At 40.1% G+C, this 15,074-nt stretch overlaps 1 protein-coding gene across 5 annotated transcripts in view; it reads right to left on the minus strand.

The window, feature by feature from the left end:
* THRAP3 (thyroid hormone receptor associated protein 3) overlaps positions 1-15,074 on the minus strand; it is a 75,159-nt gene that overhangs the window by 20,378 nt on the left and 39,707 nt on the right. For all 5 annotated transcript variants that reach the window (XM_089689637.1, XM_089689638.1, XM_089689639.1 and 2 more), the window contains one exon: positions 9,178-10,029. In XM_089689637.1, the coding sequence (XP_089545763.1) occupies positions 9,178-10,029 (852 nt within the window). The remainder of the gene's footprint in view (positions 1-9,177; positions 10,030-15,074) is intronic.

Below are 15,074 nucleotides of genomic sequence, written 5' to 3' on the forward strand. Positions count from 1 at the left end.
ATGAAATGCAAAAGTTGCTCTCATCAGAAAAGAAGACTTTGGACCACTGAGCAACAGACCAGGTCTGTTTTTCTTTAGCCCAGGTAAGACGCTTTTGACGTTGTTTGTTGTTCAGGAGCAGCTTGACAAGAGGAATACAACATTTGAAGCCCATGTCCAGGATCCATCTGTGTGTGGTGGCTCTTGATGCACCGACTCCAGCCTCAGTCCACTCCTTGTGAAAGTCCCCAACACTTTTGAATGGCCTTTTCCTGACAATCCTCTCTCCAGGCTGCAGTCATCCCTGCTGCTTGTGCACCTTTTTCTTCCACACTTTTCCCTTCCACATAACTTTCTATTAATGTGCTTTGATACAGCACTTTTTTAACATCCAACTTCTTTTGCAATTACCTTTTGAGGCTTTCCCTCCTTATGGAAGGTGTCAGTGATGGTTTTCTGCACAACTGTCAGGTCAGCATGATTGTGATTCCTACTGAACCCGACTGAGAGACCATTTAAAGGCTCAGGAACCCTTTCCAGGTGTTATGGCTTAATTACCTGATTAGAGTGGGACACTTTGAGCCTAGAATATTACACCTTTTCACAATATTCTAATTTTCTGAGATTGTGGATTTTGGGTTTCCATGAGCTGTAAGCCATAATCATCACAATTATGACAAATCACGGCTTGAACTATCTTGCTTTGCATGTAATGAGTCTATCTCATATATTAGTTTCACCTTTTAAGTTGCATTACTGAAATAAATGAACTTTTGCACGATATTCTAATTTTTCGAGTTTCACCTGTATACACACACACACACGCTACAGAATTTAATTATATCTATACTACCAGTCCACCTGCAAGGTCCCACAAACACCTGCTACTTAAATCCGCCTAATGCAGCTTTCTGTGATGGTGTGGCAGCAGATCTATACTGTTGCAGAACTCAAAGCAAAGCAGTCACTCTCGTAGGCCGTTGTCTGCTTTTACTACAGTGGGATGAAAAAATGTTGCAAGTGGTGGGGCTACTGATTCACAAGCCTGTAACTTGGCAGTACTAGATGTGGCCAGATGCTGACTGGCAGGACTGACAATACCGTTAAAGCCAAGACATAAAAAGAAGGATCTGGTTCAGATAGTGAAGGTAAAAGGAACTTGTTTTTTTAACTTCATTATACTTGTGCAACTAGTACTCACAAAGCAACTAGATTGGGTACTTGTCTACACTGTCATACAGGAGCCCCTGCTTGTATATTAGAAGGAGGCTAGAAAATTGTACTACAAAAAAAACAGACTCCAGTGCATCAGGTATCAACTACCTTCACAACCATTACCAATTTTGCCTCACAGGAGGAAGAGACATATTTCTGTCTCAACCCCGGAAGGGTTGTATCAATTCCTGCATCAAAATCATTCCATTTTACTCTTACCCAGTAATTTTACCATTACATGTAAGAACATTAATCCGTGCATATTATAAATTCCATTATTAAATTTGTCATTGATAGACGATGCATTCCACAACTGAACCACTAATGGTTTCTTGCTATACAATGTGAGACTCTTTCCTTTATACAGTAAAAAAAAAAAAAAAAAAAAACTATGGAGTTCAAAATTCTCCATACCAATTTAATTTGTCTGGTTTTGACTAAGCCCTCAGCAAAAGTATGTCAGTTACAGTGTGGTGGCCAAAAGTGTACCTCACCCAGTAGAGCTGCTGCTTTAGGATGAAACAATGATCCACATACGATGCCAATCTGTGCGCAGTAAATCCAGTTACTTACCACAGTTTGTCCTAAACCTACAACGTGATCTTAAATAGAATTTATGCTTTCATCCAAGCTACTCGAGTCACTTTACCAACCTGTACTTGGTAGAACAGCATTTTTGAATGTGCTTTTTATCTGATTATGTTATTTGGTCTGAAGTAAGACCATGATAATTTTTTCTCCTCTGCAGTGGAGCGATTCTCTTTAAAACAAACTGGAAAAGAAAGCCTCAACAGGCTAAAAAATACTTGAACATTGCTGAAAGTCTCCTAGAGGGTTTAAAAATTGCCTGCACACTGTAAATAAAATAAAAACAAAAATATATATAAAAAAACTTGAAGAAAACACATTTGTATTAGTCTGGCTAAAAAAAAAAAAAAAAAAAAAAAAAACTACAGTCAGGGATTTCTTTGGGTGCTTTGCCCCCTAGTCTCATTTAAGGATTTGTTCACATCAAGGTGCATTTCCTGAAAACAGATTCCTTTTAGGACAAACGTGGAATGCACTCATGGGGTTTTATTATTTTACACATGCCACATACATTTAACATTTATATTATTTCAATGTGCACCAGTACTTTTTATCAGCTCTGAATAGTGATTATATACTTCACAAAAGTTTAAACAGTGGGCAAAAGCCTACTATAGATGTCCCAAACATTCTGTAATAACCTCATGCAGCAACTATTAAAGGTGGCAATTCTAAAAGTACCAGAAAAATTTATTCAGACACTGAACAGCATTTTCAATGCTCAGCTTCAAGAAAGGAGTACACAAAAGCTTGTTAACGCTCACTAAAGCTCACAAATTAACACAAGTTAGAAGAAACTTGTAATAAGAAACAGAGGCTGCCATCGCTAAACTTTATGAGATGCAAGGTGATTGGCTTTCATGTAGATCTTCTAAAGCTGGCCATAGATGGATCGAATCTCAGCCGATTCAGCATGGGCAGGCAGAGATTCAACCCAACCATGGACTGGCTGGTTGTATGGACGTTGATCCATTGATCGACTTTAGTACAACCAGAGTTTTGGATTTTTCTTCATGTGATCACTGCCAGCCTCTATAGCTGCCAGCAGTGATCATTATGTTCTGTGGGCAGGGAAGGCTCCACACAAGCACAACACAATAGTGAGATAGGAGAGATTCACAGTCAGTGTTAATGGGGGAATCTTTTCTTCCACCCGTGGTGAAAGGAAATAAAATTGTGTAATCTACGGGCTGCTTAATATGAACTAAAAGACGAAAATAAATTAACAGATGAAAGACTTTAAGGGTCTATTCACAGCACATGATGGGTGCTTCCACTTTGGTAGTGCACTGAATATTGCAATATTGCAGTGCACTGGTGTTAACGGTTCCTAATGAAATACATTAATTTTACAATGAACTGCAGTCACTGTTCAGCCAACAACTTTCTAGCCAGCAACTTTGATCTTCAGATCGAAGTTTGTTGAGCCAGGTGGTCGGGTCAGTGAACCCATGGATCAAATTTTGGCTGAATCAGCAACAAACATGTATGGCCTGCTTTAGACAAATAAAAGTTAGGAGGCAAGAGCAGCCAATCAACAAACATTTTTTGGAGGTCACCAACGTTTCTCTTACGACAAGCTTATGTTAGTTTAGGCCAGGTTATGTAAGTGCTGCTGATGTGAATGGGCCCCATGAGTACTGGCACTTGAATTTATCTGAAAATACGATGAAAACACATTCCCATGATTGTAGTATGATCCTCCTGCGCTCCTAAATAATATGCTATTGACCGTGGGGAGCTGCTAACACCCAATCATATACCATATGAACAATACATCAAATGGTGCAGCGCTAAGCTATAAACGATTATACAAATTATACTAATATAATGAAAATTACGTGACAAAAAACGTGAACTTGATCCACACTGTGATCTATAGTGAGAAAAAGTGATTGAACATAATATTCAGACCATTTAGACTTTGTTTGGATTCATCCTAATATTTTTTAACCTCCCTGGCGGTATGATTATTTCAGATTTTTGGTGCTGAAAGCGGTACCATTATTTTGCATGGAAATATGTAGTTTTTTTATTGTAGGCTGTAATTTTTAGGAATAACTCACTGAAATCTGTCTGAACAAGATTCTAAATCATACATTTAATTCAATAATATAATCAAACCAAAAACACTGAAATTTGAAATATAGCGCCAAGTTCGCACATCGCTGAGCAAGGTCGCAAAATTGTTTTCAGTGTCTGATGACAAATTTCTCCACGAATCATCACTCAATTCTGCAAGTGGTTCTGATTTACTATCGCTGTTCTATAGCTGATCTAAACCCGCTTTTGACCTAAAGGGACACTTTTTGGACGCCATGAACTTTTCTACGTTTCCAGGCAGAAAGAACAATCAAAATGCAGACAGGGGACAGGACAAAGCACTAGGGACAAAATGTATGTGAAATGGGTTGAAACAGCAATGTTTTACTATGTAAAATCGTTTTGAAAAAAATGACTTTTTTTAAATTTCCCGCCGGCGGCGGAACCCGTACGTCCCGAAGTCACAGGGACCGGAACACAGGAGGCGGATGCCGGCATCCGCCGAAGGAGATGGCCGGGGATGCTGCAGGGGACACATCGTGGGAGCGAAGGACAAGGTAAGTGCTGCAGGGACTCCCTATGCAGCGCCGCATGGTAAGCCCGAGTGTAGCTCGGGGTTACCGCTTTTGGTATAGACATTTTACCCCGAGCTACACTCGGGAATACCATTAGGGAGGTTAAGTCACCACGTTTATTCACTTTGAGGATGTCACTTTGGATCCCTGATTAGGATCAGTTCACTTTGTTCACTTTATCTTTGTCCCATTTGGACTTGTTTGATTTCACTCTGAATACTATGTTCAATCACTTTTTCTCACTATACAGGTGAAACTCAAAAAATTAGAATATCGTGCAAAAGTTCATTTATTTCAGTAATGCAACTTAAGGTGAAACTAATATTATGAGATAGACTCATTACATGCAAAGCAAGATAGTTCAAGCTGTGATTTGTCATAATTGTGATGATTATGGCTTACAGCTCATGAAAACCCCAAATCCACAATCTCAGAAAATTTGAATATTGTGAAAAGGTGCAATATTCTAGGCTCAAAGTGTCCCACAGCAGGGTTGACCGCAGCCTGAAGAGGATTGTCAGGAAAAGGCCATTCAAAAGTGTTGGGGACTTTCACAAGGAGTGGACTGAGGCTGGAGTCAGTGCATCAAGAGCCAACACACAGAGACGGATCTTGGACATGGGCTTCAAATGTTGTATTCCTCTTGTTAAGGGGCTCCAGAAAAACAATGTCAGAAGAGTTTTACCTGGGCTAAAGAAAAACAGACCTGGTCTGTTACTCAGTGGTCCAAAGTCTTCTTTTCTGACGAGAGCAACTTTTGCATCTCATTTGGAAACCAAGGACCCAGAGTATGGAGGAAGAATGGAGAGGCACACACTGCAAGATGCTTGAAGTCCAGTGTGAAGTTTCCACAGTTTGTGTTGATCATGTCATCTGCTGGTGTTGGTCCACTGTGCTTCATTAAGTCCAGGGTCAACGCAGCCGTCTACCAGGAGATTTTTGGAGCACTTCATGCTTCCTTCTGCAGACAAGCTTTATGGGGATGCGGACTTCATTTTTCAGCAGGACTTGGCACCTGCCCACACTGCCAAAAGCACCAAAACCTGGTTCAATGACCGTGGGATTACTGTGCTTGATTGGCCAGCAAACTCGCCTGACCTGAACCCCATAGAGAATCTATGGGGCATTGCCAAGAGAAAGATGAGAGACATGAGACCGAACAATGCAGAAGAGCTGAAGGCCGCTATTGAAGCATCCTGGGTCTTCCATAACACTTCAGCAGTGCCACAGGCTGATAGCTTCCATGTCACGTCGCATTGAGGCAGTAATTGCTGCAAAAGGGGCCCAAACCAAGTACTGATTACATATGCATGCTTATTCTTTTCAGAGGGCCGATATCGTTCTATGTACAATCCTTGTTTTATTGATTACATGTAATATTCTAATTTTCTGAGATTGTGGATTTGGTGTTTTCATGAGCTGTAAGCCATAATCATCACAATTATGACAAATCACGGCTTGAACTATCTTGCTTTGCATGTAATCAGTCTATCTCATATATTAGTTTTACCTTTTAAGTTGCATTACTGAAATAAATTAACTTTTGCACGATAGTCTAATTTTTCGAGTTTCACCTGTACATTCCCATGATGTGACCCAAATCTAGAACCAGTAAAAACAGGAACTTGATAACAGTACAATTAGTTATGGCATGCAGTCACCCCTAGTAATAAACCATAAAGCTATTTATGTTGCTGCCCACTCTGAGGTGCTTAAAGCAGATCTTCACTCTGCCCCCTTCCTTTTTTTTTTAACCCCTACTTACCTGGTTGCAGGTCCTGCACAAATAAAGTACTCACGTGCTCAGCATATCCAGCATTGTCCTGCTGAGATCTGCTTCTTTTCTGGCCCCCTCAGTCCTGTGCTGCCATCTTCTTTTGGGACGTCATCGGTAATCTGCCAGCTCTTCTGGGCTAAGCCAGCGGCTTCCCGATGACGAACCAAATAACATAAGTTGCAAAAAGAAACAATTGAGTGCTACTAAGTGGCAATAATCCAAATATATATCAAAAGACAATACAGTCCAGGACCTTGTGAGGTCTCGAAATGTCCACTATGAGACAGCTTGTGTGAGAGCAGGAGAAGATTCTTTCAAGAGATCAAGGAGGAGAGAAAAACAAGCTCCATCTAGGTGTAGTATTAAAAACCAGTTTAATAAACAAAAGCAATAATCGCTCACAAAAGGGTGCACTGACAAGCAAAAGGATGGTCGTCAATAGTGGCCCCGGACCACAATGGATGGAGGTTGACCGGCTTTCAGGCTGTTCTGAAGGCTCCCATGGCTTCCTGATTGGCGTGGAACGCAGCTGAATGCGGAAGTGACGTCAATGACCAGAACTGACGATTAAAGATGGCGATGTTTTGCGGAGCATGCACTCCTTCAGTCCATGGTGGAGCCATCTTGAAGATGGTACTTAAGGGCATCAGGGGCGGATCATTGTGAGATTCGCCACTCTATGGGATATACTGTACAATGGCCGAGAACCGGGGCATTGAGGGAATGAATGGGTGCTAATATGGCTTGCTACCATAAAACTGTATAATAGAAAGGCATATTAAAAATAGATACAAATATACCTCCAGGTGCCTACAACCATATGGAACAGAGGGATGCATGTGTATAGAATACCAAAATCATGAGGAATGGAAGTGTAGAGAGCTTATGTGAAGCTCAAGAATAGGACGTCTCCCAGCTTTATCCCCATGTACCCTCTACTTTTAGGTCTTTTCCTGTATGAATATCATGGTTTTTCTCACCCGTTCTTTCTTTATATATTTTTCTTTCCAGTGTCTCTCTCCGGCATTTTTTGACTCCTTGTCTCTGTTTTTATGACCTTTTTGGCTTGTATGCATTTGTATTTTTATAATAGATTTCTTACTATCACGGTAATGCACGAGTGCACGCCCTGTTTTGTTCTTTTCTGCTAGTACATATATTTTTTATATGCCTTTTTATTATACAAATTTATGGTAGCAAGCCATATTAGCACCCATTTCTTCCCTTGATGACCCTGTTCTCGGCCACTGCATAGTATAACCCATAGAGAAGCAAATCTCGCAATGATCCACCCCTGATGCCCTTAAATACCATCTTCAAGATGGCTCCACCACGGCCTGAAGGAGTGCATGCTCCGCAATGTGTTGCCATCTTTAATCGACAGTTCCAGTCATTGACATCACTTTTGCCTTCGGCTGCATTCCACAACAATCAGGAAGCCCTGGGAGCCTCCAGAACAGCCTGAAAGCCGATTCACAGCCATCATCCAGTGCAGTCCGGGGCCACTACTGACGACCATCCTTTTGCTTATGCCAAAGAGGACTCATCCTTTGTGAGTGATATTGCTTTTGTTTATTAAACTGGTCTTTAATACTACACCTAGATGGCACTTGTTTTTCTCTCCTCCCGTTGACAAACCACCTGGCCCTGCCCCCTCTTCCCTAACCAAAGGAGGACTGTGCCTCATTGGGCAGAGCTTTATTACAAAAAAAAGTGAAAAAAAAAAAAAAAAAAAGGAGAATGCCCAATTTGTGCAGCAGAGCAGAAGAGGGATGGAAGACAATGCCAAGGGGGCCATGAAAGATGAAGGTCCGCGATGAAGGTCCGCGTTAAAGGTTAAGTTTACCTTTACACTAAATAAATGCCAATTTTTTTGTAGGTAAAAAAATGTGCATTTATATTTTCTGTATTAGGAGCCTGCAGAGCATTGCACTCGTGATTAGCAGATCGCAGGGACAATGCAGGGTTTCTGCAGACTGTCAGTGTAAGCTGTCTCACTTCGTACAAGCAGACAGTTGCACAATGAGAGGAAGAACTAATGAACTACCTAGAACACTTGCTAGTACCCTTATAGTTCACTGAGAACTACAAGTCACAAGCCTCAAAAGGCTGATGGTAGTTGTAGTTCTCTCATTCACTAAACTCTGAATGATGTAGTCACATGGGTGGAGAAGATCCCTGACATGCGGTCATGGGGGAAGGGGGGGGGCTGGTAATCGGGGCTGAGATCTGCAGAAGCAAGGACCTGCGACATACTCCAACCTAAAAATGGATGGAAAATGTAACAAGCTCCCGAAGGTGAACCTATACTTTAAAGATGGTTTATGACTACAATAAAGGCACTGCACAACATTGCCTTTTGCAACGTGCAGTTTTATAAACCCTTCAGTAGCTTGTTCCTATAAATTTGTTTTGTTTTCTTTTCTTTTTAAACCTAGATGTGCACACAGCCTACTTCAAGTAGCAACTGTTCCAGCTTTTAACAGATGGATGGAGAAACCAGATATGGAAAGTACAAACGGTCATATTAATCATGGCGCACAGTAAGGACAGGATTATGTAGACCAAATATTCTATTCTATACAGCAATTTAAAAAAAGCTTACACCAACAGCACACAACAAAGTCAGAAGAAGGTTAAGTGGGATTTAAGTTGGTTTTACATTCCAGCTTATGTAGAGGGTTAGGAGTAGTTAACATGCAACTGGGCCACATGTAGCTGTAACTTTAGAAAATATCACAAGGAAGAGACATCTACTACATTCTTAGGCAACTGCATTCCTAAACGTAACTGATATATTTCTAGCCATGGACATTAACGTCTTTGGTTTTGCATGCCATTGAACATATATTAGGATTATCAAATTGCACAGCAAAGCAGTCTAAACTAAACCAATGGAAAAAGTTACACATGCATAAAATAATATATTAACGTTTTTAAGACATGTAAATAGTGTAACTGAGCTATACTTAAGAGTGATCATAATGACAGGAAGCATACCTTTTATATCCAGTGCCAATTGGTGCAGTCAACTCTCCAGATCTGCCCTCTTCTTTTTGATTTCCATAGAGCGAACCCATTGTGGGTGGGCTCTTGGTCATAGGACTCTTTCTAGGTGGGCTCAAGCTGTGTTCAAAAGGACTCTGGCGAGATGACCTGAAATTGCCACCACTCTGTAAAACAGAGGGGGAAGAAGGACTTGGTTTTTGCCCTGGACTTGGCCTGGGAGAGCAGCGTCTCACCACTACAGACTGCACAGAGCTTTTAACTGTTGGTGCACGTTCTTCAGGACTGTGGTGGGGTAAAGGACTTGTATCGTAAGCTTCCATATCCTGCCATATCTTGCCACCTTCTGTTTTATCATCATTATCAGCGACCAATGCAGATTGTTCCTTCGAGTCATCATCTGTTGCTTGGACAGAACTTCTTTGATCCTTTGAATGACTTTTCTTCTCCTTTTTTGATTTACGTTTAGTCTCCACTCTACTGTGATTGGAGGAAGACCTAGAGGATGAAGACCTCCTGGAGCGATCAGAGGAGGATTTGTCTGAGTTTCTTGAGCGACTCCTGGACCTAGGAGAGAGTGATCTCCTTTTTGGGGAGCGGGAACGAGACCGACCCCTACGGGGACTATATTGTTGACGGTTGTAATTCTGCCAGTTAGGGCGATAATTTACATATCCACCGCGATTATGCTGACCCCGTGGATAAAATCCTCTTCCACGATTGCGGAAATAGTATGGTCTTCTATAACCTCTGTTATGCCCTCTGAAGTCACGATTTTGATAAACTCTTGGATAATTTCGCTCTCTACTATATCCAGGCGAATAAGATCTTGAGCGAGATCGAGAACTAAGGGGGAAAAAAAAAAAAAAAAAAAAAGTACAGTTAAAGAGGATAAAGAAAACTGGAAAGAATAATGAAAAACTGGGAGAAATAACATGGGAGTTTCACACAATCAGCATTTAAGGGAAATACACAAACGTCAAGGGAAAATACTCAATATCTGAACAAGTCTTTGCCACAATTTTTGGGTTACATGGGTAATATCAGCCATACAAATAAGTTAAAATCATTTCTGAAATTCACTGCACTAATTAGACACTTTGGTTAACTGGTGACGGTTTTAGTGGAAAAGGAACAACCCATTCTGGTATCCAGTCAAATTGGACAAAAGCAATCTTTCTTCACATTTTGGAGCCACTATTATTTTAAAATAAATAGTTTGGATGTAATTAAAAGATTAACTTCACTCCCCCTGGGCAAGTTTTAATCTGGTCTGGTGGGGTGAGCTAAAATAACACTCACCTGCCAAGTAAATACAGTTTTGTCCCACTGACATCTGCCAAAAGCTGCTACGCTGGCTAGGTCCAATTTGTCCTTTCTGGGTCCTAGCAGCTAGCCTCCTGATGGCACCGTGTTACACACAGTGAGTTATACACAGCCCTGAAGCCACCTGGGATCAGTGTGGACATTCTGGCATAGGTGTGGACATTCCCCTCTAGAAAAAAGTTTTTGTGCAGCTTGCGGAAAAGGATGGAGGGATTGGGACTCTTAGTAGCCAGATGAACAGGGGACACACACAAAAAAAAAAAAGGGAAGCGTAAACTTCCATTTTAAGTAAATGGCAGCATTAAAAGTCAGTTCACCCAAGAACTAAGCGAGATAGATTTCTAAAACTACTTGCAACTTTACTGGAGAAACGCAGGGGAAGAAAGATAGCAGATGTCTTCCCCAGCAAATGATCAGTATAAAGTTTATGGAAATACTGTATATGTTCAGGTTTAACCACTTGCCGCCCGGTCTATGGCCGAATGGCGGCAGGCAAAAACTCTCACCTTTCCGGGTGGACGCCGCATGGCGTTCTTTCGGGCATGCGCAGTTTGCGCGCCTGCAGAGCCACACAGCGGCGCGATCTGTCACCGTCCATGTACCTCGAACACGGCCGATGACAGATCTGAGTACCAGCCCCTTTGCCAGTACCATGTGACCTGCTGTGACCAATCACAGCAGGTCACATGACAGTTGTATACAATGGATGGCTTCATTCATGTCATCCATTGTATACTAGTGTGTCTAGCTGTGAATGGTCACAGCGAGCACATGCACAAGCTGGGCCAATCACAGCCCAGCTGTGTCATGTGATTAGCCATGGCGAAATCACAGCTAAGCACAACAAAAAAAAAAACCCTGAATGAATCGATGTGATTGAGGCAAATTGTGTATACAAAAAAAAAAAAAAATACTGATCACTTCCCCAAAGTAGTACAATGTTACTATGGTAACATTGTACTACTTTGGTCATACTGAAATATGGGAAAAAAAATCTTAAATAAAAAAATGTAAAAAAAAAAATTTATTTTTTTTTCATACTGTCACCAGTCAAAAACTCTCCATGCCTGTTATGAAATAAGTCGGACGGTCTACTTTGCAAAAAGGGGTCATTTGGAGGATATCTGTACTGTTCTGACATTCTTGGACCTCAAGAAATTAGATTGGCTGTCAGTACTTCAGGATTGACCAATATTCAGATAAATCCCATAGTTTGTGAACTCTATAACTTTCCTACAAACTAAAAAATACATCCTAATTTGGGTTATTTTCACCAAAGACATGTAGTAGAATACATTTTGGCCTAAATGTCTGAAGAACAATTATTTATGTGCAAACTATTATAACAGAAACAAAGAAAAACTTGTTTTTTTTTCAAAATTTACGGTCCTTTTTTGTTAATTTAGCAAAAAATAAAAACCCCAGTGGTGAATAAATACCACCAAAAGAAAGCTCTAGTTGTGTGAAGAAAATGATAAAATTTTAGTTTGGGTACAATGTTGTATGACCGCGCAATTGTTATTCAAAGTGTGAGAGCGCTGAAACCTGAAAAATGGCCTCGTCCACACGATCTGTATAAACAGCAAGAATCGGAACTCGTGTATACTCTGCAAAAGGTCAATGCGTTTCAGCCAAGATGGTCGAATAAGACCAATTTGGCTGAAACGCGTTGACATTTGTGGCTGTCATCTGTTACCCACCAATAAACACAAGCGTGCACAGTATACACTGGAGTGCCGGCTTTTCTTTGCTATATTATAATCTGTCCCTCGACAGAAATTTCTGTTATTTAAATAAATTGGTCTACCACAGCATACATGTTCGTCCTTATAGGGAATTGTTCACAACTATAAAAAGGTTTACTGATCTGACCATAGCCAAATGGATCAGGTGGCGAACATCTGACACCTATTTACTCTAGTAAGAAAAAATTTAGACTACCCACACACTATGAAATCTCGAATCAACAATGAGAAGAGAGATCTGCAACAGCTGGCTCTACCAAATCTTGCTTTACCAGTTAACTTTAGTATACAGATGAAAGTGCAATACAGATTGGTTCCAAAATGTGTACATGCTTGTTACTTGTCATAAAGATGTCACTGTATCGACCAATTATCTCAAGTAAAGCTCAGAGAGTTGTCAAATTCTGCAGAATAAAAACATAGCCTATGCAATTTGTGCAGACTACGCATCCTACTAAAGCTCCACCTGGCCATGTATATGATCCTACTCACTTACAGGTGTCTTAAAATAGAACTAAACCCAAAAATAAAAACGTCATACTGCAGCTTACCAGTCTTCAGATGTGGTGCTTAGCTTAGTTTTCAGGCTAACAGCATTATTAGCAAGTACAGAAAATATCTGTTGAACTTGCCAGAAAGACAATGTCCTTGTCACCTCCTTTGAGGTGAAGTGAAAGCAGAAGTCTATCTTGTTATTGAGCAAATTATTATCCCTCCAGCTCCCATGGAATATCAAAGGCAGACATATTTCAAGTCCAGCCCATTGTGACAATTATGACTCCCTCCAAAGATAGAGGAGAAGTAAACCTAGCCACTAGGAGACAGGAAGCATGTTATTTAAAAAAAATACTAGCTAAAAGTAAAAGGCAAATAAAAGGCACTTTAAAACTTTGTTTGCTTTTGACATTTAGTTTTGGAATGAATGTCACTTCTCAAAAAAAAAAAAAAAAAAAAAAAAAAAACACTACATGAACTGTTAGAAATGTGCTCCAAACATATTCCATCCTGCTTCTTTGAATTTTCTCATCAATGAAGTTGCAAATTATTATTATTATTATAGAGTATTTATAAAGCGCCAAAAGTTCGCTCAGCGCTGTACATTAGAATGGGGGACAGAACAATAACAATACAATACAATGCAAAAAACATGAGGGGATTGAGGGCCCTGCTCTTTTGAGCTTACAATCTAGGAGGAGGGGATGATGGCACAGGAGGAGAAAGCTATGGGGGGTGGAGTGGTAGGAAGAGTGGAGGAGGTCGGCAAGTTAGCAGGGGGTGGGGTAGGCTTCCCTGAAGAGGTGGGTTTTCAGAAGGGATGCTTCTGTTAGCTGCTGAGACTCTAGAATATGTGATGCACCTGTTTTGAAAAAGTGGTAGAGGATGAAGCCAGGGCTTTTTTTGTGTAAACTGTGTGGTGCCAGGCAGGGCAACACAGTAAAGCAGAGCTGAAGGATAAGGCACTATCTTGGCTCTTTCTTACATGGTGTACTGGGAGGAGGAAATACCATCTTTAACATCTCTAAACCACCCATTGAGGCTAAAGTGTGGAAGGAGGGAGACCTCTGGTGGCAGAATATGGATGGAAATACGCACATAATATGAAGATTCCCACACTGTCCTGATAGGACAAAAAGTGTTTTTAGCCACTTTGTCTGGCTAATTAAGGAGGTGAACGCACACCTATATATAGAGCACGGGAAGTGTGGCACTATACACCGAATTTGTCACTGAAAAATTATACAAGCACAAAGAGGACTATTTAGGAAGTGTTTTGAGTGCTGGATTAATATTATTTTAAAATGCACTATATGTTGCACTGTTCTTAAGCACATTAATTTTGTTCACGTTATCATTTTTATAATCACTTGCATATGAGTTTTTATAGATTTATGGAGCGCGGCACATATATGTATCTATAGATATATATAATTTTGTATATAGTGTATGTTTTGCACAGATAATGAGTATTGTGTAAAGTGTTGATGCACCATAATTAAGATTTATAATTTAGTTCATTTATATATTACACTAGGGGAGTATCACATTTTGGCTCACGAGTATTATCAATTGTTTTATTCAGTTTATATGCACTATACTAATACGGTTACAAAAAAATGTATTTTTTAAAATCAGTTTATACTGTTTTTCAAAATAAAAAAACTTGTACAATCACATGTATGTTCCCTATACAGTAGCAGCAAAGTATGCACTTTACAGCACACAATAAACTACCTGCTTACAAGCTGATGTCTCTGCATGCATATACACTAAGATTTCAAAGACCCCAGTACAGAAAGGCAAGAATGCTGACTGTCGCAACTACTTAAAAGCCTCCAATCAACCTATATGGACTTATGCAATGGCTATTATCTGCCCAGTACATTATTGTAGAACCAATTCAGTTTTATATTTTGTAAATATTATAAAACTGAAGAACCAAAAAACGAGCCAAAACACAGTTTCTGATATATAAGTATCGCCTTTCACTTTGGTCTTCCAGAGCATTTCCAAAATTAGGAATATTGTGAATTATTAGGGAATGAATTCAGAGGCTGGATCATACTTCACTTGTAATTCAAATGGATAGAAAAAACATTTTACCAAAGACTTCCAAAACCAAGCATTAAAAAGATACTTTAAATCATTTTTAGAATACAAGAAACATGAGCATCTTGCAAAGTTCCTCATGTAACCATGCATAGACATATCTCCATTTTTCTTGCAATTAACACTAACATACTAGCAATAAGACTGGCCACCGTAGTGTCGAGATTTCTTCAGCTTGATCAGGCAAATGCAGAATACGTCATGTGCATGCAC

This window comes from Staurois parvus, unplaced genomic scaffold, assembly GCF_062004578.1.
Source record: "Staurois parvus isolate SC_StPar_1 unplaced genomic scaffold, SC_StPar_1.0 ptg000488l, whole genome shotgun sequence".
In the NCBI taxonomy this organism is placed as follows: Eukaryota; Metazoa; Chordata; class Amphibia; order Anura; family Ranidae; genus Staurois; species Staurois parvus.